Source organism: Plodia interpunctella, chromosome 18 (assembly GCF_027563975.2).
Source record: "Plodia interpunctella isolate USDA-ARS_2022_Savannah chromosome 18, ilPloInte3.2, whole genome shotgun sequence".
Taxonomy (NCBI): Eukaryota; Metazoa; Arthropoda; class Insecta; order Lepidoptera; family Pyralidae; genus Plodia; species Plodia interpunctella.
The window spans coordinates 4,474,246-4,498,332 of NC_071311.1; the positions used below are offsets into that span (position 1 = coordinate 4,474,246).

Sequence of the window (24,087 nt, forward strand, 5' to 3'; positions counted from 1 at the left end):
TTGGATTGTATGAGACCCTACAAATCGAAACAATAGGAAGTAGGATAAATTACGGATTGCGGAATAATTTCAATGTTTAGCTCACAGTCTTATTCATGCAAACAATTTGATCTCGTGACAGCAAAGTATTACCTTACCGCTCAATTAACAGTTCTTACAACACAATACCAGCTAGATATTAAGATATATTTACCTACGAGGAAGCTACTCTGGGTCAGTAATAGAAATCTGAGTAATTTTATATATTAAATTGGCTATCTTCATGTTTATCTCATTAAAAAGAAACTATATTTAAATTGAAAATTCCAAGATAGCAAGGATCACAAACTGACTTTAGGATGCTATAGTTGTAAAAGTAATGTCTTGAATAAACTGTGTCCCGTGGAAACAATAGCACATTAAGAAAAAATTACACTAGGTAGGTACAATATTTTTCTCTTCGATTCATCATTTTATTGTCCAATGATTGCGTGCTTTTTAAATTCCATTCCATTTTATTGTCTCAGTATTCCCTTGGGAACGAAGTTGTGCTTTACTCTATCGAAATATAGTCGTTTATTTCATCAATGTTTTTAATTACCTACCTTGTATTTAAAAGAATCTTTGAATTGTCGTCCTTTTCTTGAAAAAGTTTCCCATTAGGTGCTCACAATTGTTAGTTTTTATCAGCATTGTGAAGTGAAGGTTTACTGTTGTATTTGTAAAGAATTTTTTTTATTAGCACACTAGCTTCCGTTCCGGTTTCGCTCGGGTAAAACCATAATAATTTACACACCTGAACCTAACGGTGATAACCGTATAAAAATCCTTGCAGTAGTTTTTGAGTTTATTGCGAACAGACAAACAAAGGACTTTGTTTTATAATATGTAAGGATAATACTTGCACAGCCTTGCACTGCTGGACAAAGGCTTATGTATTTTAAAATTCCATTGGTATAAGATACATGTGGATCGTAGTTGAATTTACTTAAATTTGACTTAAATGATGTTGATATTTGGGAAGCAGGATATTGTTAGGTAATCACAAGAGCAGAAAGAAAAAAGCAGTGGAAATTATAAATCATGAAAGTAATAAAATATATGATGTAAAATATACATAATAATATTCCTTGTTATTCTAGAAATCGCATGATGTCGTTCGATCGAAGCCGGATGCCATTCAACGTACCTACATCACGAGTTTGTATGCGACTTTTTTTTTCAATGTTCTAGCATTAATTTCCCAAGACACTATTAGTAGGACTGAGCAATATGGCATAACTCTTTACGTCAACGTACGTCAGTGTCAAAACTCATGGAAAAACAACGGAGCCGTAACGTAAGCCGGCTCTAGAGTCAAAAAGTTATGCGGGCTGTATCTATAGCGCCACCTTTTATTTCCAGCACAGACCAATTATCTAAGTACATACACCGATTGTTCCAGCAGTCTGCGTAGCCTAGTGAATAATGCAACGCAAATGTAGTAGATGGCAAACCAACATTGAGGCAAACATCGGCCATGATGGCCTTGTTTCGACGTACATTGCTTATTTTTGAAGAATAAAGGCTAGGCCACTTAGGCTTCGAAAAATACAATCAATTAAGTTTCTCCTTTAGTAAGCTCTCAAAGGAGAAACCTTATTGATCATTCCACGAACAGGTTTCAAAAATACCCTTGTTTTCATATACCATTTATAGACCACATGTTTCCGGTATCGAAAAACAACGTAAGGAATTCTACACACTGGTTGACTCTTTGAAGTTTTAAACACTTCACTTTTTCATTTGTGATTTACATATCTCTTGATATGTAACACAAGTGTGTATACGACTACTTTACTAGATGGTAGTTGTAGAAGCCTGTTAGCTTAAATGCCTTTAAGACTCTTTAGCTAATAAGTTAGAAAGATCTTAATAACACCGAAAAAATATGACAAATTCGTTAGATTCCTTTTTCGACAGAATAAAGTTATTTATGATATTTCGTCGTTTGAATTTTAAAGTTTCTGAGCTAAGCCGGTGACAGACGGGCGAACGACTGACAGTGATATCAACTATACCTACGGGAAAACCAGTAATATCGCGTTGAAATGAGCAATTACTTCGTAATTCTCGTATAAGATACGTGGGCATTTGGCACTGTAAAGCTATCATACTATGCTATCATTTTGATTGTTATCCAACTAAGCGTTGGGTTATTATAAAATGAGCTGTTGATTCAACGAAGATAAATGCACGATACAAAAAATCATATCGTAAGGAGTAAAAAATTGTTATCATGATGAAGAATATGTACATACTGTCTTTAATATTTATCTTCGCTTGAAATAAAAAAATCAATTCTATTACTTTTACCTTTATTTTTATAAAACTAGGTAAAGCTTGTTCCCAAGTGCTAGTAGTTTGTAGTATTAAGAATTATAATCGTAAATGAATATTTCCGAAAAAAAATTGTGAATGTCAAATTGTTTTGTTTTGATACGTTTTTTAAGAACAAAATTTCCATTTACATATTCTATGCTAGTTATAGTGGTGGACATGAATATTGGGGTTTCCAGCACCAATAGTCCAAGGCTATAAGACTTTGGACCTTTGCGACTATTATAAAATTAAGTAGAATCTATCAGATATTTGATGTATACATATATATTCTGAATCATGTGTTGTGTTGACAATTATTTCCCATACCAAAAATCTAGCCAATTAGCCACATACATCTATCATTGAAGTTTGATTTTCAGAAAATAAAACTCTGCCAAAAACATTATGAAAGGTTTTTGTGTATAACCAAACATCGCAAAATTACGTGAGTTACTAATGCATAGACAATATTTGCAGCAATCCAATGGATATTGGGTAAAGCTTAGGTTAGGTAAGATTCTTAAATCTTTTGTTGCATGCTAAGAGAAAGGAACAATTTAAAAGAAAAGAGTCTAAGTTCCTGTAATCGAGGAGAGGGAGACTTGTCCAGCAGTGGGACGAAATAGTTTAAATAACAAAGGATATTCTACATTCATGGAAGCAGTCATTACGTTCTAGATATTATAATAATAATTACCTAGATATAATGATAAATTTATTGCTAAGCCTGGTGCACACAGACGTGAAGGCTGCATCGACATGCATGTCTGGATACATTATAATAATCTATGTCCTATATGTATAAGTACATAAACGAGTATATAGAGAGATCTCATGTCAATTATAAATTAATTATATTATTAAATATGGTTACTTATTAAATATTAGAACGTTACAATGTACTTTCTTCAAATACATCTCTTATGAACAACCTTGAAACAATTAGTCTATTTTTATTTATGGATATTTCTGGGTGCGTAGTAGCGCGTTACGTATGAAATTGCCTTTCAAAAACAGTATGACAACGTAAAATTAGAATATAAATTACACAGCAATGCCGGTAAATACTCGTACTTGTTTATTTTGTGAAATATTCTAGTCTAATTGAGCAAGGTTAGAATTGTGAAAAATACTTTTACAGCCTTCGCTGAATCCGTAATGCACTAGTTTATTACCTAGATGTTCCAAGAAACTAAAATATATTAAAAATTTAATTCCAAGGCGAGGATCTTGAACAACGGAAGAATTGCCACCGTATTTCCCCTTTGATTTTCTCACATACAGGTTGATTTAACATCACACACAAAATTATCGTTGGTACCTTACGGTTTTGATCGTTATCCTTCAAAAGACACTTAAAATTAATATCTTTAACGCAAAGAATAATAAATATCTGATGTACCGGGTAATTCTATTTCTATCTCACGTAACTAATATGTATGTGTGATAAAGCTCTATGTTTGTTGATCAATGAAGCCTCTACTACTAGGCAGATTATAGGTTTAAAGCATTTATGAACAGCATATAGGTTTAAAGAACTTTAAAACAGATTAAAGGTTTAACGAACTTATGATGATATTAACCCTGTAATAAACTCTTATTTCTATTCCTATATCAGCATTGGGACGATATCTGCAAAGGAAAGTAATTTAATAACAGATTATGTTAATGAAGTTTCTATTCTGTGATTAATTAATTAAATGATCAATTAAACATTAAATGTCTAATTGAAATCTAACTTATGATAGTAGATAAGTTAAAATAATAAGAAACGAAGAACGGATATTTAACCTCAGGTAGCATAAATCAGAACAATAGAGTCTGCTCTAATTCTTATTCAACATACACCCTCTATAAGAATCTTGCGGTTTTATGCATCGTACGCAAATGAAATAATGAAGTAACGAGGGGCAAATTAGATGTTTTAGCCACGACGGACACTGGTATAAATACGAGTACTTTGCTGGCGTCGTAAGTCACTGACGACCACCTGTGATCACCGGACACCAATGGTAGGTGACAACACGTTATCGGTGGACAATCGTTGTTTTGATAAATTGTGACAGTGAAGTAAAGATTTGTGTTTATAATTCCATATGAGTATGTAATTTTGTTCTTATAGATTTCATCCCACAGTCATTAAAAATTAATGTCAATTTCGGCACGTTTGGATTTTTGACCTAATCTGCCTACGTAATTAGGTCATGACTCGACAGTAATAGTAATGATCATTTTGTGGAGTTAATAACACATATTAAAATTTAAAACATTCTGATTTACCATTCGAATATTGATGGACAAGTCATCCATGCCAAATAACGATAGATCTATTACAATATTTATATAATATTCAGCAATACATGTATTTAACATATTGATGCATATAACCAATTTATTATGTACTTCTAAAATTATTAGGTGCTTAATTTTCATACACCAATTCTTCCACATTTAATATTTTGGGGCATTCATTTGAGTGCTTTATCAGTTTTCGTATTATAATCATATAAACAAAATAATCTTATGCTAGATCTGTAGCTAGAAATTTCTGCCAGGTCTATTTTTTTGCCTCAAACGTGACGCATGCATTCATTAAATCATTAATTTTTTTGTATATTATTGACACTTACGCCAATGATTTTTCTTACACATTTTACTCTGTAGAGTTATCTCATAAAATAATATGACACTTGATACAATTATGGATGTTGAAGGTGGTGCGAAAAGAAAAAGGAGTAAAGTGTTTATTGAGTTCCGAGGCTTGACGACTGCGGAAGAAATCAAGTACACGAGAACCAAGAGATATCAGTATCTCTTTCTCTCTTTGCTTTGAGCACATACTTGGTCCATCCAAGCATTGAGCATCCAAGACATTGTATCTAATTGAAGTAGAAACAGAAACTAACGCAAATAAATGATGAAACTATTCCTCAACGCTGTTGCCAACTTGCTTTCAGATGAAGAAGACCCTAGTTCTGCTTTGCTGCGTGGTGGCAGCCCTGGCACGCCCCAGCGACAAGTACACGGACAAGTACGACAACATCAACATCCAAGAGATCCTGGAGAATAAGCGGTTGCTGGAAGCCTACGTTAACTGCGTGCTGGATAAGGGCAAGTGCACGCCCGAGGGCAAGGAACTCAAAGGTAGAATGTCTTTCAATTTTATTGTACTAACTTCCTTATTTATAGATAGCTATTCTTTATGGCTAAGGGTCGTGGTAATTACGTGGAATTCATCACACACGAGTTTCCTGGCAATATCAATGGAGTGTTCTCCATTAACATAGTCAAGAAAGTGTGATCTCCATTTTACAAAAACACACACACAAGATGATTACTTACCTTATTTGACTTTGATTTTTTTAAATAAATATTAACTAGAGTGGGTTCACTAATCATATTTTCCTTCACCGGAAGTAAGTGGTGGTACATGAATCTAATTGGTATGAAAATTCGTCTAGGATTCAACCTTGGGAAATTCTAGTGCACTGGTGAGTGTTTGTATTACTTCATGGCTCTCCCTTATTTATTTTTAAACCTGGGTGCGCTTTGAAGAACGATATTTCAATATTTTTTGTATTCTTCGATGCGCATTTTTTTGTTACGGTTCGAATAATAATTTTGATGCGCTTCGACGGTTGCGCTCAAAACAAGTGCGCTTCGAGAAATATCTCGTTTTAACCATTGATCCACCATCGCAATTTTATTGTAGATCTCCACTAATATTATAAAATGGAAGTATTTGTAAGTTTGTGTGTAGGTGGTAATCTTCGTAATCACTAAACCGATCACCAAAACTCTTTCATCAATAAAGCTACATTGTTCTTGAGTAATACGGGATACTTTTTATTCCGACATTCCCATGGAAGTAAAGCCCGGTTAGTATTTACTTTGGAGCTAGTTCAATCTGTGTGATTTGGCCATATTTATTTATTTATTTATAATAGGCGACACTACATCGTGGATCATATACTCTAAAAATAAACCAATGTTACATTATACATTCACACTCGCGGAAATAAAGCTCATTATTTTCCGCCAAATTACACGATAAGCATAATAATGATCCAGATAACCTCAAATGTTTGTTCCGTCGTATTTAAAATACATTTCTGATTTGCTTTGTTCTTTGTATTGAGCCGTTTTTGTAGCGATCATTAGAATTAGTGTTGATTCTTTCGATATGGAACTAAGGAAGTTAAATATTTGATCGCAAACATTAAAAATAAAAATTACATTTAGTAATATTATTTAGAGCCAGTAATAAATATGTATGTTTTCCCTTCAAATAATAGCTACTGAAAAATTTACAGTACAATATAGTTTAAGTGAAGCACGCACGTCTTTTTAAGATATGTCTTGATAAAAATTTTCAGAACATCTCCAGGAGGCTATAGAAACCGGCTGTGAGAAATGTACCGAAGCACAGGAGAAAGGTGCCTACACATCCATAGAGTACCTGATCAAAAACCACCTAGACCTTTGGCACAAGCTGACTGACAAGTTCGACCCTGAAGGGAAGTACAGGAAGAAGTATGAAGACCGAGCGAGGGCCAACGGCATTGTGATTCCAGAAGAATAATACGAATATTCTCCCTTTCATTTATTTCGCTGCAGTAGAGCAATTTTTTTCTCGCAACGAAAACTCGTCTCGTTTTCCTTATTTTTTTATTTTTTATTATTTTATTAAAGGGTTTTTTTTATATTTCTTCAGTATTTTTGATTTTGTCGATTTTGAGTATAAAAATGTTTATTTATGAGACATAGGTACAAACATACATAAAGTATAATACAGATAGAATATAATAGATAGATCACTATGCTGATAAGATGACAACGCACAACAATACTTAGCGTGCCTGGACCTAGAAACAGTGACAGACGCCGTGGACAGACTATTGAGAAAGTGGCTTAATTGTCTCTTTTACTACACTACTACAAAATATTATTCTTCGCTTACAAAGTTATGTACACGAAATATACCAATTCGCTTCCAATCTTATCCTATTATAAATCTAAATATAAGTAGATATTGATATAATCCTATCCTATTATAAATCTAAATATAAATTGTATATAAGCTTTGTGCGCGCATTTTACGAATATTTTATAGAAATTATAAATATATGCGACCTTAATAGAGGGATTTAATTATATTTATTGCTGTAGACTGCATCAGATGACGTAATGATTTTTTCTATGGGAACTGCAAAAAACCCGTAAATACAATAGACATAAACGTATTATTAAATTACATAACCACATAAATATACTTACATAATATTTATCAAACAAAAATTTTAAATACTTCACTTCACCAGACGATGACCTTGGTACAAGGGTCGTCTGTATGGGTACCACTTTCATCTATTTCTGCCGCCGAACAGCAGCGCTTGCATTGTTGTGTTTAGTTTGAAGGCTGAGAGAGGCAGTTATGAAATTGATGAGACATTGTGAAAATACTGAACTGATATGTGAATACTTAAACTCCAAAGATAAACTTACTAGTAATAAATTATATCATGGTTCTTATGGCAAACAATTTTCACATGTTTTCATCGAAATAATCCTGTCATTTTTCCCCTATTTTCTTAATCGAGGAAGACAATTAATTTATTATTTTATCTACCACTTTAGTAAGTCTGCCACTTAATATCCCACTGTTGGGCAAAATCGTTCCCTAACTTCCTACACTCGTCTCTGTCTCCTGTCTTTTATTTCCACTTACTACCAAACCTCTACCTCGAATCCAGTCCGTCGCTGGTTGCATACGGCACATGTGAAGATTAGGTAAAATGGAAAGTCTAGAAGATTCACAGGACGTTGCCCCATGCGTTGGTCCGACCAGATTCTCTCGACACTGAAGATCAAAGTCGGTGACATCCATTCGAGCGGCGGAGATCGGAATGACGTAACACAGTGCATAGGAAGGTGTCACACCCCATTTATTTATTATTTTTATAATAAAAAATACATATATTGCTTTTAAACCTATTTTTTAATTACTTTACTGTGTATAAACTTTATGATTCACTGGTCAAAGTTAACAATGCTTTTCATAATTACCTATACATACAATGTTTGGTTAATTATCGATTATTCCCTTTGTTATTAATTGCATTTTAATTGTAGTAGAATCAACTTTATTTCACAAATATACCTAACACTTCTGTTAATCAGAGATAATTTCCACTTGGCGCCTGTAATAGAAATTCCTACCATTAGAATTCAAATTAAAAAAAAATGCATATAGAGACAGACAGACAGACAGATAAGGTAATATTATTCAAAATTAACAATCAGTGAATATTCTTATTTATTTTATTTACATAACCTTAAATATATAATTCCATGCATATATAAAAATTGAGTACAACAAGTAGTTCAACAAGACAAAAAATCTATCAAGAAAATGAAATCCGAGGGAGGAGCCTAGCTACCTGTAAAACAGGTTCCTGTAAAAATTGATTCCAGGAGACCTAGCTTCCAAAACTTACAAGATCCACTCTTGCAATGAGAAAAATAAACTTTTATTATTATTATCATCTAATTCCAACAGTACTCCTTATTCGCTCCTATTACAGACCCAAGTGGAAATCCCATCTGGCCTGAGGTGTTGGATCCTGTGTACTGAACAATGGCAGTCATTATAATTTCCGCAATCAGTATTACGATACGGAGACACAGATATAAATGATATCGATTACTCAGGTTCTTCATTGTTCAAACAGAACTTTGTGGTGGATAGTGGATAGTGTGTTTATCAAGTAAGTTCTTTGTCAGGAACTCAGTGACACTTAGATATTAAGGAGTGTAGTTATCCTGTTTGTCAACTCCATGTGCAAACAAACTGGTTTTCCTTAATAACTAATAGTATTCAATATTAAAAAAACGTGCACAATTAATAATTGATAAATTTACTTCAACTATTTAAACAGCCATCATTCACATCGTTTTATTTATGTGCTTCGGTATGAAGTAATTGCAAACATTTCTTCTAACTGAACAAAGTTTGAGAAAAGCATTGCAAAAAGAAATCCTTCATAATAGATATCTAGAGCTCAAACCTTAAATCATCTACAGAATATAACTATTTGTTTATTTGTTTATATTTAGCATCTAGTAATATTTCAAATTGTCGGATATTTCAGTAGACACATACAGATATATGAGGTACATTTTCTTATCGAGTGTATTATTTCAACTAATATCGCATATTCAAGAAAAAAAAGCAGACGGTTAGACTACCCTTATATCTCTATCAAGGAAAAAAATATTCTTTATCAGTGGAGCCTAGTAATGTATCAAAAATAATGGATCACAGAATATTTTTTTCTCTTCGACCCACGGTGGATGGAAGTTAACGTACATCCGTGGCGTGATCAGCATACGCCCGTCGCTGCATGGAGATCCTGAGTTCGATTCCCATCGCGATCAAATATATTATTATCTACTTCTGATCACAAATTCTGGGTGTTTTGTTCACGTTTCTGTATTAGTGGAACCACGATACAAGCTTATAGCCGTTAATTTAATGTTATTTATCATTAATTCCACAGGATGAAAATAGCAATATATACAATATCTCTGGCCCTGCTGGGTCTCTGCGCGTGCGACGATACTTACACCGACAGATACGACGACATCGACGTCGACGAGATCGTTGCCAACCGGCGATTGTTGACGCCCTACCTCAAGTGCATACTCGACGAGGGGAGGTGTACGCCTGAAGGGAAGGAACTCAAAGGTAACTTTATTTATATTTAAGTGAGAAATAGACATGTATAAATAGTGAATAAAAGTCATAAAGTGAAAAAAAAAACATAATAAAAACAAAACGTCTTGTTTTTATTATGTTTTTTTTTTTTTTACTTCATGAACTTTATTGGCATTTTGTTATATTGCGTCACCTTATGGAGAATAGCCGACATCACTTGTCCGGAATAATTTGATTTCTAAAATTACTTTAATTAATTATCGTTGGATAGCGTCCACATTGTCGACACGTCGATACGAAAGAAGAAAATTCTGGAGAAAAGACAACGGTCAAGCATAATTTGGCTTCTTTTAGAGTCTTGTGTGTCTACACAAGGCATAACTTTTAATTTTTCATAGTAGCCGATTGATTTTTAATATATACTCCACCGGTTACTTAGATACCTTTATATAGTAAATTATACTTTTTACACATTCCATGTACAGAAAGGAGAAGCCAAATGTAGTAACATTACGTAGGTCTTAATATTGATTTGAATTAAAACAAATATCCTAAAATAGAATATCTTAACAAATTCTGTGTATCATTTCAGTACATATCAAGGACGCGATGCAGACGGCCTGCTCAAAGTGCACACCTGTGCAAAAATCAAAGGCAAGAAAGGTTGTGAAGCATATACAGACTAATGAAGAAGACTATTGGAAGAAGTTGATCGCCAAATACGACCCGGACAACCAGTACAGGAGTATTTACGAGGCTTTCTTAGCCTCTGACGACTAAATCAATAATGAATGACATATCGTAAATAGCAATTAGGATCAATAATCTTGAAACTATGAAAATTTTCAAAAATATACATTTTACACAAATTGTTTTACATAAATCTTTTACAAAAATTAAGCTCAAACAGCGAGTATTTTCCTAAACTATTAATTTGGACGTTAAGCTATTGTTAATAAAATGCAATGAAGTAATACGACCAAAATAATTATTTAAAATTAATTACAACTAGGCTCGGACGTACGAGAAGTTCTAAAATGGGACACGTGCCAGTTTTATAATAATTAAATATATAAAAAAACAAAAATTCACGTAATTGAAAACGCGTTGATGTCTTTATGAAAATTTTATTACACATTTTTCTTCTTCGTTCTTTTTTATAATCATTGTATTTTATTACTAGATAAAATACATTATTAATCGGTATAAGACTATTATAATTGAAACAAATATACAAGTGTAGATTTTAATTAATAATTTCTAAAAAAAAAGACATCTTCATTAAAAAGACATCAACGCGTTTTCGAAAATCGAAAAATATGTATGTAAATATTTTTGTGTATCGATTAATTGGTCTATTAATAACCTATACATATAATATACTTAGCTAACATTGCGTCTAATTGTACACTGAATAATTAAAAAAAAAACAAATAAAATATCACAAAAGTTTATTAGAATAAAACCTCAGTTATACAATTTAGTGTTGTATTTTATCAAACTCCCGAATATCAAAATCATAGTTCAGCAACATTGCCGTTCCAATTTTAAAACAAATACTGCAAAGGTTATGCAACTATACTATATCGTGTTAAGTTTTAGGACAGTCTTCTTTCCAGTCACCAGGACCGTTTCCTTCGTAAGATTTCACTGATTTTGCTTTTTAAAGGGAAAATCACAGATACCTACACTACTTGTGCTGAAAAGTTTAAATAAAACTAAATCTACTTCGACAGTTAGCAGAAACGCTGGAATATAAAATATAGTGTTTTATATGATTAATTCATATATCAATGAATAATCTATAAAATAATAGCTTAAGCAATTTACATATAGCTTTTATCATGCAAATCACTTAAGCTATAGTGTGTATTCATGGATATATATAATATGCTTTCCTTATCGGTGTAAAAACAATCTTACAAAATGATATTCCAATTCTAAAATAGATGATACATGATCATAATACATGATGTTCTAAATTGTATTCTTCAAGATAACCTCCCGTTTTGCAAAAAGCAAATAAATTTACGCAATATTTTTCTAAACGGCCTAATGCCTGAACTTCCTCAGCTCGGTCTCGTACTGTTTGGTGAACTTGCGGTCTCTGTCATACTTGTCCGTGAGCTGGTTCCAGTAGTCCGGCTCGTGGTTGATGAGGTGACCGATCACCTTGCGGGTACCCTCGCGCTGGGGCTCCGTGCATTTGGCGCACCCGTTCTCGAGAGCGTCGCGGATGTGAGCTGGGGAAATTTAAGTCTAATTAATTATTTGCTGTAATAACATTTTTATTTTATTATTTATCTAATTCTCCACTTTTATACTAAGGGCACAGATTATACAATACTTCCAGTACTAAGGCTAATGTTTTACGGATTAATTATCTGAAGTTTTTTGCCAGTTAGCCCTATCTAACTCATGTGAAACACAATTTTTAACGCTATCAGGCACAAAGATACAAGCAATATCTGCAAGCGGTTTTCTTTCCATGCGAATTTATTGATTCCTATATTTTTATGACGATATTAATCAAACATTATTTTTGATCGTCTATAAATGCATCAAACAAATAGTTCCATTTTTACATTAGCCCCTTACATTTGAGTTCCTTGCCATCCGGAGTGCACTTGGCCTGGTCCAAGGCGCACTTCACGTACGGAACGAGCAGTCGCCTGTTGGCCAGGATTTCATCCAGGTTGACGTTGTCAAATCTGTCAGTGTAATGTTCGCTAGGGCGCGCCACTGCGGCCGCCACCAGCGCCAGCAGACAGAAAATAATACAGGATTTCATTTTTAAAGCTGAAAAGTAATTAGGTGTCGAGTTATCATCAAAATTTAAAAATATATAGTTTAAGTATAAGTTTGTATAAAATCCTAGCTGAGTGACAGATAGATATAGTGCAACCAGACTAAAACTACTAATCTTACAAAGCTGGAATTTGGTGTGTATCTAGGTTCTTTTTGGACTCTAGGAGTGCACTGTGAGTATTTTTCTTAATTCCTGCCGGAAAGAATAATTAAGGGATTTTTATGTGCATGCGAGTATTATGTATATAAGGATGATAAATTTATTTAAATCTTTGTTGCAGTTTTATGTTAAATGCTATAAAGTCAATACTCGACATTGGCGATAGTACCCTTATAAACTACTTGGTACAAAACTATTCGCACATGTTTAAAGAGTTTAATGGTTATTTTAACAATCTTGTGCCTTACTTTTATTGTAAAATGAAACGAGTACATAGGAAGAATAGGCTCGCCAAAATAGCATAACAAAAAGAACTTACATTTTGTTCAACTTCCTTGACACTGACCGACTGATTAGTGTGCGAGTGTCCAGTGAGACGCTTAACTTTTATACCGACTAGGACATTGGCTCCATCCTCAGATCAACAACCATAAACTGGTTTGTGGTTCTTAGAACGATAAAGCGAATGTCACACACTACGTCTGTACGGCTGTGTGTGATAGAACTATAACATCTTCAAGTGTACTTATAAAAAAGCTTATAAAATGCTAAATGCGTAAGCAATCATAAAATAACATTGATAAAATCCCTCTCCACTGGATATCAAGTCTGGATTTACTTACTGACTAATTAGATAAACATAAATAAAACGTAAGTGACCGCAATAAATTGAAGCTATTTGAAACGTCCAATATTCATTTCCTATACACAGCCCATGGCTCCATAAAACATTTCATTAATGTATTTATATGAACACATAAAATTAAATAATATAACTTCGTGATAAAATATTGAACAAAGAGGCTACTTATCTTTCTTTCTTCATTTATCATGGTATTTAACCTTTTATTAAAAATATTTGAGAAAAAAAATGGAACCAATAAAAGCAGGCGAAAGTCATTTGCGATTTAAATTAATAAAAACTGTTACTGAGCCATGTTTCTACAGTATAAAGTATGTATGATAAATGTACGTGTAAAAAATATAAGAAAAATGTACGTGTGTTTGATGCCTTATTCACACACTGTGGGACTTCCACAGTATTTTACATACGTCATAAACATCTATAAAAACTAGTTAATATATCCAAATGAACCAAGTCAGTTGTTCCTGAGATATATGATAGCCATGTTACTAACCTATTTTTGTCATACTGAAAATATATGTACCTGTTTAGTAGAATAAATACCTTAGATAAATACGTACCAATTTATTTAGGTTTATTGTCGGTATTTTCGTTAAAAAAGGAAGGAAAAAAATTGCGAAATAAAAGCTAAGTCTACATGTATTGCCGACTACGGGTAAGCAAAGATCAATACTAAATAATAACAAAATAGTAATAGGTGATTTATACTTAGGATTAAAACAATTTGTGATTTTATCTTAATCTTTAAAGAAATCATTTAACGTATAATAACGTATAGTAATTCATGAATTAATAAAGTCTTGAGCTGTTTTTTAAATAAATGTTTGATGTAAACTTTTATATAGCACTAAACCACTACAAGCTGTAAGAATTGTTTTTATTTCATTTGAGAATACTACGTGCAACAAATATATAATTACGTAAAATAATCGTTACTGTAATATAAAATGTCTTGATTTATTTTTGATTCAAAACTGACATTTAAATAGTTCCAGTGATACTCATTAGCTTTAACACAATGACAGTTGATATACTTGGTAAAAGTTATTCAATAAAACGAACATAATTTAAATATGCTTTATTACGGTACTAAAAAGTAACTTCTTGAGTCCCGACTGATGGCAAGAGGTCGATAGAGAAGCCGGGAATAAGATGGTCCGATGAACTGAACAAGGAAAGGTAACAACAGGCGCGTGACAGAAGTGGTTTGAAACATAAAAAGAGGGGTCTTTGCCCAACAGTAGGACTTAATAGCTACATAAATAATGTATTAACTACCTAAGCTTCTCCAAAGAAAGCCTTGTCATCAATTTCGACAGCATGCTCATACGTAGGGTAGTACTTGGCTGTAGGATCGTATTTAGCCTTCAGTTGTTCCCAGAAGTCCTTCTCGTGTATTATCAAGTGTCTCAGGATTTTCCTGGTGTTTTTCTTCTGTTTCTTCGTACATTTCGAGCATTCCGTCTCCATGGCATCGCGGATGTGAGCTGTGGAGAAATACATTTTAAATCTTAGAAACACCAGTCCCTAATATTTTATAATACAATTAAGAACTAATTAAATTAAATTGAATTATTTAAAATTAATTATTTTATAGGCTTGTAATATTTTTTTCAAGTGTTTTCATAATTATATATTTTGTTTTGACATTTCAAATTGGCTCTCAAGATTTCGATGAAAATAAATATTCTGATCTCTTTGTCACGGGCAAAATCAAGGGTAACAGCTAGCGTTGGATGCAATCAAAATTTATATGCAGTCTACAATTGCAGGCTGCGCATTGCATGGCAGTTTCCACAAGTTATAAACGGAAAACAATAACCGGCTGGGTTAAACTTGAACTCGTGTCAGTCAAGGTCGCGTCTCGCGACAGCTACCGACCTTCTAGCATTGTTTATATTTTTCAGAATTTCATTTGACTAGTGATTCAACTTGAGTAACAATTTATGAGAGTTTAGTAAAAAACGTTCATGAATTTTAAGTTTTTACTACTTATGTAATTTACCTTCAAGTGTTCTTTTGTAAGTAAATATATGAAGGGTTTTGACTATATTTTATATGCGTACGTTAGTACCTATCTCAAATTTATGAAATAAAGCCAATTAATAAATAAAGAAAAATCTTTCAACTTGTGGTGAAAGCAAAAATATAGATTCTGGAAATGTTCTTATATGTACGTTTATTAACAAGACTAGACGATGTTCGTAGTTTGAAGAGACATACAGGGTACTGTGGCAGAAGACATTAGGCCACAAAGTTTGCAACTCGTGTATGATACATTGTTGCAGACATCCAAAGGCTGCGGTGACCACTTCCCATTAGATGTGTCGCAAGCCTGTCTGCCTGTTTTAGTATAAAAAAATCTTACATTTCATTTCCCTGCCATCAGCGGAGCACTTGCCCTGGTCGAGTGAGCACTTGATGTACGGGATCAGCAGCCGGCGGTTGTCCAGGATCTCGTCCAGGTCAATGTTATCGTACTTGTCCGTGTAGTACTCCTTCTCTGGACGAGCCAGCGCCGCGACGGCCAACAGACACACCAGGATTACAGTTCGCATTGTCTGGAAATAAATTGTAGTATAGACTAGGTATTAAAATTATGTGGTGAAGTTTGTTAGGAGTTTGTTTTGATGTGACTAATGTGAAATAATTAGACCAACACCTCAAACCACAAAATAAAGATTTTATTGAAAAAAAACTATTAAATATTAAAATTTTTAAATTAATTATAATTAGTATCATTCTTTTTACAAAATGAAACAATTTTGGTTTTCTACCTATATATATTAAGTTAACTAATCAAACGGTTACAATTATAAAAGATATTTCTTTTATAATTCTATCCTCTATTGAGGACTAAAGGCACGAATTTTACAATGCTCTTAAAATTTAAAACAAACTTGCACTCCAAAAAATTTCAAACAGGAGAGCTGTAAATGCTTAAAATTTTATTTGCATTGGATGTTTTACCAGTGTGTCTAGGACGACTCATTTATAACTTTGTTTTACGATAATATCACATATCTTTTCTACGCATGATCTTAACCTATACGTTATCTAATGTGTCTATATCTACATAGTTTATGAGATATAATCCTCCTAATTTTCTATGTATGAGCTGAGGGTCCTCCGTTTAACTTAAAAAATATATTTATTTCCTATATTATTTGTCTATCACAAAATCTGATTCCACAATTGATTTACAATGTAAATCCAACATAATAAAAAAATGTACGTAACGCTCGCCATGAAATACACAAAATATAATGAAGGAAAAGAGCAGATTGCTTTACTTACAACAGCAAGATAAGTTTGGGTAAGTGTTGTACAAAATAGTGTTCTTTTGTACACGGTAACTTTATTAGTATGGTTTTACACACGTCAATTTCGATTACATATGTTTGAAAGTGTTTATATTATGGATATACAATTTTTTTTCGTCTCTTAAATATCAAGATTTTTATTATCAAACCACTTTAAACTACATTGCTTTGATCAGCACTTCCTTAATATCCCTTCAAAATATTTCAAATGTTAGCACGTTACCTTTTTTGTCCTTTACACTTTCAACTAATCAAAATGTAACATGTTCGCCTCTTTTATTACATTCTTACAAAATAAACCTTTGACTCGGTGACGTAAACTTAAAAAAAATACACAGAGATTCTCAATAATTATGTACATACATTGTGTGACTAATATTTGCATCAAATTTGGCCATAGTTGTGCTATTATTTTAATTTATCAAGTAATAATAGTTTCGAATATTCTTTATTATGATTGCTCGATGGTCCAGCTGACAGACTCAATAAAAAAATACAGTAATTGTTATTTTTTTGACCAAATACATTAGAAAAACAGACAAAAATAAGAAGACGCAAATATTTATGAACATTCTAAGAGCAATAATATTAAATTGATTTATTTCAATGATTCAGCGATCTAGACTTCTAAGCAGTCTAGGAACTAGCAACCTGGTTATTTCCGAAAAACTTTAAAAACTGATATTTATTTTAACGATTCTGAATTTGTGTAACTTAGTTCAGGAAGATTTGGGTGCAAGTATAGGGCGCCTCCACGAGTGACGATCAGCCGACGTCTGGCGCACCTGGATAGCTAGAGCTAGGTAACAAAAGCCTAGTGAACCAATACATACACCATAACAGCAAAACCAATTCCAATCGAAGTTCAGTAAAGATATTTATAGCTATATATTTTATAGAAAGCCTCACCCATGTGAAGATTGATTTATTGCAAAGTTGAAAGAAAAAACCAATAACACTTTAAAACTTTATTAAAAATACATAAATAATGAGGATAAATATAATGATATTTATCCTAAACTTTATGTATATATATTAATTAATAATATCATAATATTTTCAACTTATTCACGATACCTCTATGTACAGTAGTTACATGTTTTAAAATATAAAACAAAATTTTTAAATCTTTTGTTATGGAAGTACCTACTTACATAAGCATATATTTGTAAGAAAATTTGCATTGTCACCTACGTCCATTCTCATATTTACATGCTGTTATATTTCGTAACAAATGAAAAAGTTTTCTTACTGAAAGTTTTTTTAATTAAGGTTGTAATTATCTAAAATAAGTTTAATAGTAAATCTAAAATATGTTATAAGTCTACGTGTGATGATTATTTCAAGAACTTACTTATTAAAAATGAGCTTTAGGAAACAAATTATTTAAAAAAGTTGTTAAGAGTCGGCGCCACATCCGCTGACAACAAGAACGTGAGCCATCAAATTATTGACAATTCCACATCGTTATTGAATTTCTTTCGTAGCGCGGGCTCTTGAAGATAATCTCAAGACCACAGATGTCACAAGTTTAGGCCGTCGCGGCGGCCAACTCCTGCTCATGCCTCTTGGAGTACTTGCCCGAGGGGTCGTACTTGGCCTTCAGCTTGGCCCAATAGTCCTGCTCATGCTTGATCAGGTGGGCAATCACACGACGAGAGCCCTCCCGCTGATTTTCTGTGCACTTCGCGCAGTCATTCTCCAAGGCTTCCCTGATGTGAGCTGGAAATGCCAAATAGATTCATTTACATAATTTTTTCTAGTTATTTATTTTAGCGAGATTGGTGGATGACATCGTCAAGGTCACACGTCGTACATGGATTAGATTGGCACACGATAGAAAAGGTAAAAGAAGAGAGTTCTATGCGCAGCTGTGGGCGGAAATGAGCCTGATGACGATAATTCACAGAATACAATATGTAAAGTACAAGAGGCGGAGCATTATCAGTCAACCTTTGTTTTATTTTACATAAGGAATGGTTATTTGCGCTTTCACGCCTACACGTTGTCAATATATGATTTTTTATTAATATATGACAGTTTGTGGTTTTTTACCTAATAACTCTCGGGGGATACAAAAACAACATAAATGCAAAGCTACAGGATAGATTAAATTATATTATTGAATTAATTACAATGTACCTAAAAGTTATATTTTTTATTCACTATTTTGGTTAAAATCGAATATTTGGTATGCTAAATGCGGTAAGGACCAAAATCAATGTTTCCCATAGATATTTAAAATATTATTGTGATTTTGGGTGTTATTTATTTTAGTATAGAACATGGAACATGGACCTGGAACTAATTTCAAAAGAATTCCATTTCTAATACCTACTCCATAATCTAACATTTATTATGTTGTCTACAAGTATAATATTATGCATATTTACCATAATAGTATTTCAAGAGGTTTATAGCTAATTTTGAATTAATTATTAGGCCACGTGATAGATGGTGGGCATCGCACGAGGTCGAGCAAACTGACACACTTATGAGATTGACGAGACATCGTTGACGCTCGCACCCGCAAATACATACATTTACTGAAGACTCGAGGCCATGACTTGTATATTCTTTGACTACCTGCTAATCTTTCTCAACTACTATTTTTCTCTAAAATGATTCAGCAATTTCTAAATAAACGTATTTTTCTTTCTTTCTAAATATCGTATAATCTTGTATCTATTATTTCTCTATCTATCTTGAAGCAGACTGGCTTCGGCTGGATTGCTCTATCACCTTCTCCAAATGTCCCATAGGTAAACTGGCAGACGAAGCTAGGCAGTATCTTGGTTGCCATTGTATCATCAAATGTATATTTGATTGCAAGAAACTTTAAGTGAATAAATGTTTCTTCAAATTAAACTCGATCTTTTATATCAATAGCGACGTCCTGAATCTCTCAAAAAGTCTTAATCAACTGTTAACGTGATCTATACGTAACAATATTAGGCACAACTTACATTTGAGTTCCTTGCCGTCGGGAGTGCACTTGCCCTCTCCTAGCACGCACTGGATGTAGGGCACCAGCAGCCGCCGGTTGTTAAGGATCTCGTTCAGGTCGATGTTGTCGTAACGATCCGTGTACTGGGACTGCGGTCGGCCCAGGGCCACTGCGGTCAGGGCTAATACGCAAAGTGCTACACACACCTTCATTCTGAAACACCAATTAAAAAATAAGAACCTACAGTTACCTAGTCTATTGGACTTCATGACGGACTGCTACATTGGAGGTCCCGAATTCGATACCCGGTCAGGTCAAAATGGAAAATCATGTTTTTCAGATTGACCTGGGTTTTGGATGTTTATCTATACCTATTTTATTATAAATTTTAGTATCGTTCGTATCGTGAATTAGTATCCCATAACACTTTGGAGCTTAAATTTGTGTGATTTGTTAGTTACATATTTACAGCTTACTACTTAGGGTTTGGGTAAATCCATATAAATGGCTAAATTATGATGAATGCTGAAATTACAGATATTTCATTGGGCAGAAGCGTAATTTTACTTAACCATTGAAAATGTACTACTGAAATCAAATTTTTTTTATGTAACTTTAATAATAATCATAATGTCTAATAATCGTGCTTACAAATTGTAATTAGTATTTACAAAATAAATAAAATACATATTATATTTTTTTGCAATGTAACAAAAATAACAGTGATTTATAGTCATGGAAGGCAGGGTTAAGTCCTTATTGGTATAATAAAAAAGCATAGGTACCTATAAAACACAAACACACGAGACAAACTTTTCACAATCACAACAACCAACCACTATAACCTCTTGGCTAACCAAGCGGTCTATAATCTTACAACCTACCTTAAGGGTTATTATTATGTCACAAGACACTTGTCAGTCACACTTGGCCGCTAATAATGCACTGGTCAGAGTTCGTCCACTTTTTATACTTATGAAGTACATCAAATTTTGACAATATAGAACTTGTTTGGTCAGTTTCACGGAATCGTCACAATCAATTAAGATGCATTAACTGACGACGCACGTAGAAAAAATGCTGAGTCTACACCGATGAGATACCTACTTACAATCGTGATGTTATTCCAATTTGATCACGTTTAAATTTTCAAAAGGTAAGGTCTTTGAAAATGCAAAATTAAATCATATGATTTCAAAATTATTACGTCTCATTATTATTTTAAAAAAAATAAAAGTACTTGTGATATTTATAAAAAACAGTTAATTATTATATAAATTAGGTTCTCTAGTTAAAATTTAAGAAAATTCAGTTGAGCCCGTTTCTTCGTATTTTTCCTTATATCGGAGGAAATGATCTAAAAAGACTTAATTTCAGCTTGTTTCTTTTAATGTCTCTGCTTTCGACGAAATATCGAGATACGAAAAATCCTATATGCTAAAATATTATATTTGATTTAGCCATTCAGCCCCTCTTCTTGAGTTAAATAGATACTCACCAGACTTTGTTTTTAAAAATACTAGGTGCGTCGCAACGCTATATACTACCCGTATACCAAATTTCCTAACATTCTGTCCTATACATTTTGCTTGAAATAGTTTAATATTATTATACATGCGATATGTTTATTTGTTGCTTTTCCACGCCAACCAATGCGGGGACCTATTGTTATGAAATATGGAATATAACCTGGAATATCACATAGGGTTATTTTTATCCCGAAATTCCCACGAGAACGAAGCTCTGGTGGGGCGCTAGCTGCGCCGCACCAGAGCTTCGCTTTCGTGGTACTACATAAAGTGGGTAGGCTGGAACAAGACCGGTTTATTTTTTACAAAATATACCTTTGACTTATATAACCAAATAACCTTGATACTAGAAACATAGAATAAATAGTGGTATTGTTTCAATGATTTATCACCATGATGATTATTACAATATTCCGTTACGTTACTGTTGGATCATTTCATTAGTCAGATTGATGATTAGCTATGCATAATAGTAGACATTATAGTTAATTGGAGTAAGTTTCCACAATACGATAATATTCCCCTCATTTACTGATCATGTTGTCGTCAAAGCAAAGATATTTACGAAAAATCCGTTTCTCTGACGATCGTTAAGTAATCATTTTATTATTTCTTTGTAATTACTTTGACAGTGATTACAAAGACCTGTACTTTTGCGAATTAAGTTATAAAAATAAGATCCTAAACTTTATAGGTACGTATGTTTTTAAAAAGAACTCTAAAGTTTTCTTTATAAATAGAAATAGGCTTGCATATTGTTACCATGAAAATAAATTTATTTCAGTCATCAGTTTTATTTTATTTGTTGCGGTTTCATTTACTTTCGTCGTTAGGGAAGCCGTAGAGTCATGACATCAGATGTCGTTAGGCGACTTGAATAAAATCATTATCAAAAAATATTAGCTCACAATAAAAACACACTCGAAAAGGACATTTACTTTTTACAAATTTATTTATAGAAAATTAATATGAGTCAGCAAGCATTCGTCACACGTAGGTCATTTGAAGGTAAGGTTAATTCCATTGAAACATTTTCTGCCAACAAAAATCTACAGCTTCAATTAATACAACTACATATTCAGGGACAAAAACAGGAAAATGAAAAAAAGATAAATTCAGACAGAAATATGCTTAAACTTAGGCTTTGTCTCAATATAAAATGTTACTTACTTCTGGTCGTCTACATTGTAAGTTAATTAACTCTTACAGTGGCAAGATTCAAGCGCTTGTGCTTGCATGGAGATCATTCTTCTGTGATTGTATGTATTATTTGTTCTTAGCGATCTAGTTTAGAGATTGAAGGCTATCACAAAAATACAATACTCACATTGTATGATTAACCACACATTTTCATGAAAATTCTTTAAATTAAACTTTACTGAATCAATAAGGCAAAAGCAAATCATTCCATTTTTTTTTTATTTCCTCAACGACGCCATCATAAATATTACGAGTTAAAAACTGAATAAACGTAAAAATTGTATATGACTAACTCTTTCTCATTTGAGCGGTTTTCAGGTTTCTTCCTCAGCTATTGAGCGTCAGAGCGCAGGGTCCACTATCCTACTTTTTCGTCTCAACCTCGCCCGGTCGTAAGTTGCGACGAAAAAGTAGTATATAGTAAGGATGATAGATAACATCCTTGACTACACAAGCCAGCGTTTCTTTACAATTTTTTACAAGATTGAGATAGAATAATGAAATAAAAACGAATAGGTAGTTTAATGCCAATCTTTACACTCGTTAAACAACATGTTTTTATTGAGCAGAGCAGTGAGAATTCTCCGTATCTTCGTGACATCAATACTTACCCGTGTTGCGCATGAGTGTATTGATGTATGACTAATGAATTAGAGTTTGTGAGATATTACATTATTACTAATAATAGAAAATGTCTGTGGCTAGGAACTTACCTATTTTACCAGTTACATATAAATCGAGCAAATATTCTTCTATAGCTTAGAAGAAAAAGTAAATTATTGTATATAACTGGTCAAGTGCGTGTCGGCTTCCAAAGGTACCTATGTCTAACATATATGTACAATAACGTAGATATGTATTTACTTCTAGATTTAAATACATAACTAACGAAAAGTTACCACCATGTAAAATGAAATTGATTCCTAAAGATTTTGTAACATTTACGACATTGATAGATTTCCTATAGGTATATCAGGTACATATATTAGATATGAAGGAGTAGATAAGCGGACCCTGACGACGGCTCCGACGCAACCATAAATAAAACAAAAATATTTATTTTATGTATGGGCGCAACCTATTCTTTTATCTGATGATGATAAATACCTGTAAAAATTACATATATTTTATATCTGTACTGAGTGGAAGAAAATCCTATGCTAGATAATAAAACATCACGTTAAAAATTCGAAAATAGGTAAATAAATCGGCCCACTCTTACAAATCATTATCTCATAGAATGACGTCAAGAGAACCAGTTGAGAAAAACCTAAAACAGTCCTTGACGTCACATGAGACGTGCGCATTTACATTTTTCACCAATGTGAAAGCAAAGCGTGTGATATCCATGCGTTCATATCTATATTTAAATAAATATAATATTGAAATCTATGTATATATGATTTTTATAGCAAAC

The 24,087-nt window shown here is 32.9% G+C and overlaps 5 protein-coding genes across 7 annotated transcripts; 2 read left to right on the forward strand and 3 right to left on the reverse strand.

Annotated features, from left to right (window-relative positions):
* The first annotated feature begins 4,219 nt into the window (after nt 1–4,219).
* Nucleotides 4,220–7,043, forward strand: LOC128677933 (allergen Tha p 1-like). Its single transcript, XM_053759106.1, has 3 exons — nt 4,220–4,352; nt 5,298–5,484; nt 6,717–7,043. The coding sequence occupies exons 1-3, from the start codon at nt 4,350–4,352 to the stop codon at nt 6,920–6,922; spliced, it is 396 nt and encodes a 131-aa protein (XP_053615081.1). The 5' UTR covers nt 4,220–4,349; the 3' UTR covers nt 6,923–7,043.
* Nucleotides 7,044–8,977: 1,934 nt separating this feature from the next.
* LOC128677930 (ejaculatory bulb-specific protein 3) lies at nt 8,978–11,845 on the forward strand. Its single transcript, XM_053759098.1, has 3 exons — nt 8,978–9,107; nt 9,900–10,087; nt 10,650–11,845. Exons 1-3 carry the CDS (start codon nt 9,034–9,036, stop codon nt 10,835–10,837), a joined length of 450 nt encoding a protein of 149 aa, XP_053615073.1. The 5' UTR covers nt 8,978–9,033; the 3' UTR covers nt 10,838–11,845.
* LOC128677934 (allergen Tha p 1-like) lies at nt 11,492–13,488 on the reverse strand. Its single transcript, XM_053759107.1, has 3 exons — nt 13,345–13,488; nt 12,656–12,856; nt 11,492–12,300 (listed from the first exon to the last, which is right to left on the reverse strand). The coding sequence occupies exons 2-3, from the start codon at nt 12,846–12,848 to the stop codon at nt 12,110–12,112; spliced, it is 384 nt and encodes a 127-aa protein (XP_053615082.1). The 5' UTR covers nt 12,849–12,856; nt 13,345–13,488; the 3' UTR covers nt 11,492–12,109.
* A 1,248-nt stretch (nt 13,489–14,736) lies between these two features.
* LOC128677932 (ejaculatory bulb-specific protein 3) lies at nt 14,737–17,286 on the reverse strand. 2 transcript variants are annotated; one of them, XM_053759104.1, is made up of 3 exons: nt 17,218–17,286; nt 16,040–16,232; nt 14,737–15,158 (listed from the first exon to the last, which is right to left on the reverse strand). In XM_053759104.1, exons 2-3 carry the CDS (start codon nt 16,227–16,229, stop codon nt 14,950–14,952), a joined length of 399 nt encoding a protein of 132 aa, XP_053615079.1. In that variant the 5' UTR covers nt 16,230–16,232; nt 17,218–17,286; the 3' UTR covers nt 14,737–14,949. The 2 variants fall into 2 exon arrangements, with proteins under 2 accessions (XP_053615079.1, XP_053615080.1); XM_053759105.1 differs by having other exon boundaries at nt 16,969–17,226.
* A 1,022-nt stretch (nt 17,287–18,308) lies between these two features.
* Nucleotides 18,309–20,986, reverse strand: LOC128677935 (allergen Tha p 1). Of its 2 annotated transcripts, none has more exons than XM_053759108.1 (3): nt 20,826–20,986; nt 19,961–20,154; nt 18,309–18,716 (listed from the first exon to the last, which is right to left on the reverse strand). In XM_053759108.1, exons 2-3 carry the CDS (start codon nt 20,151–20,153, stop codon nt 18,526–18,528), a joined length of 384 nt encoding a protein of 127 aa, XP_053615083.1. In that variant the 5' UTR covers nt 20,154; nt 20,826–20,986; the 3' UTR covers nt 18,309–18,525. The 2 variants fall into 2 exon arrangements, with proteins under 2 accessions (XP_053615083.1, XP_053615084.1); XM_053759109.1 differs by having other exon boundaries at nt 20,727–20,883.
* Nucleotides 20,987–24,087: the final 3,101 nt, after the last annotated feature.

Excerpts from the sequence above, each read along its gene's own strand:
- LOC128677934 (XM_053759107.1), bottom strand. The coding sequence starts at position 12,848 with ATGAAATCCTGTATTATTTTCTGTCTGCTGGCGCTGGTGGCGGCCGCA. Across the intron at positions 12,301-12,655 it reads GGATGGCAAGGAACTCAAAT|CTCACATCCGCGACGCTCTC; the intron begins GTAAGGGGCTAA and ends AAATTTCCCCAG.
- LOC128677935 (XM_053759108.1), bottom strand. The coding sequence starts at position 20,153 with ATGAAGGTGTGTGTAGCACTTTGCGTATTAGCCCTGACCGCAGTGGCC. Across the intron at positions 18,717-19,960 it reads CGACGGCAAGGAACTCAAAT|CTCACATCAGGGAAGCCTTG; the intron begins GTAAGTTGTGCC and ends TGGCATTTCCAG.
- LOC128677930 (XM_053759098.1), top strand. The coding sequence starts at position 9,034 with ATGATATCGATTACTCAGGTTCTTCATTGTTCAAACAGAACTTTGTGG. Across the intron at positions 9,108-9,899 it reads GTGGATAGTGTGTTTATCAA|GATGAAAATAGCAATATATA; the intron begins GTAAGTTCTTTG and ends TTAATTCCACAG. Across the intron at positions 10,088-10,649 it reads TGAAGGGAAGGAACTCAAAG|TACATATCAAGGACGCGATG; the intron begins GTAACTTTATTT and ends GTATCATTTCAG.
- LOC128677932 (XM_053759104.1), bottom strand. The coding sequence starts at position 16,229 with ATGCGAACTGTAATCCTGGTGTGTCTGTTGGCCGTCGCGGCGCTGGCT. Across the intron at positions 15,159-16,039 it reads TGATGGCAGGGAAATGAAAT|CTCACATCCGCGATGCCATG; the intron begins GTAAGATTTTTT and ends ATTTCTCCACAG.
- LOC128677933 (XM_053759106.1), top strand. Across the intron at positions 5,485-6,716 it reads CGAGGGCAAGGAACTCAAAG|AACATCTCCAGGAGGCTATA; the intron begins GTAGAATGTCTT and ends AAAAATTTTCAG.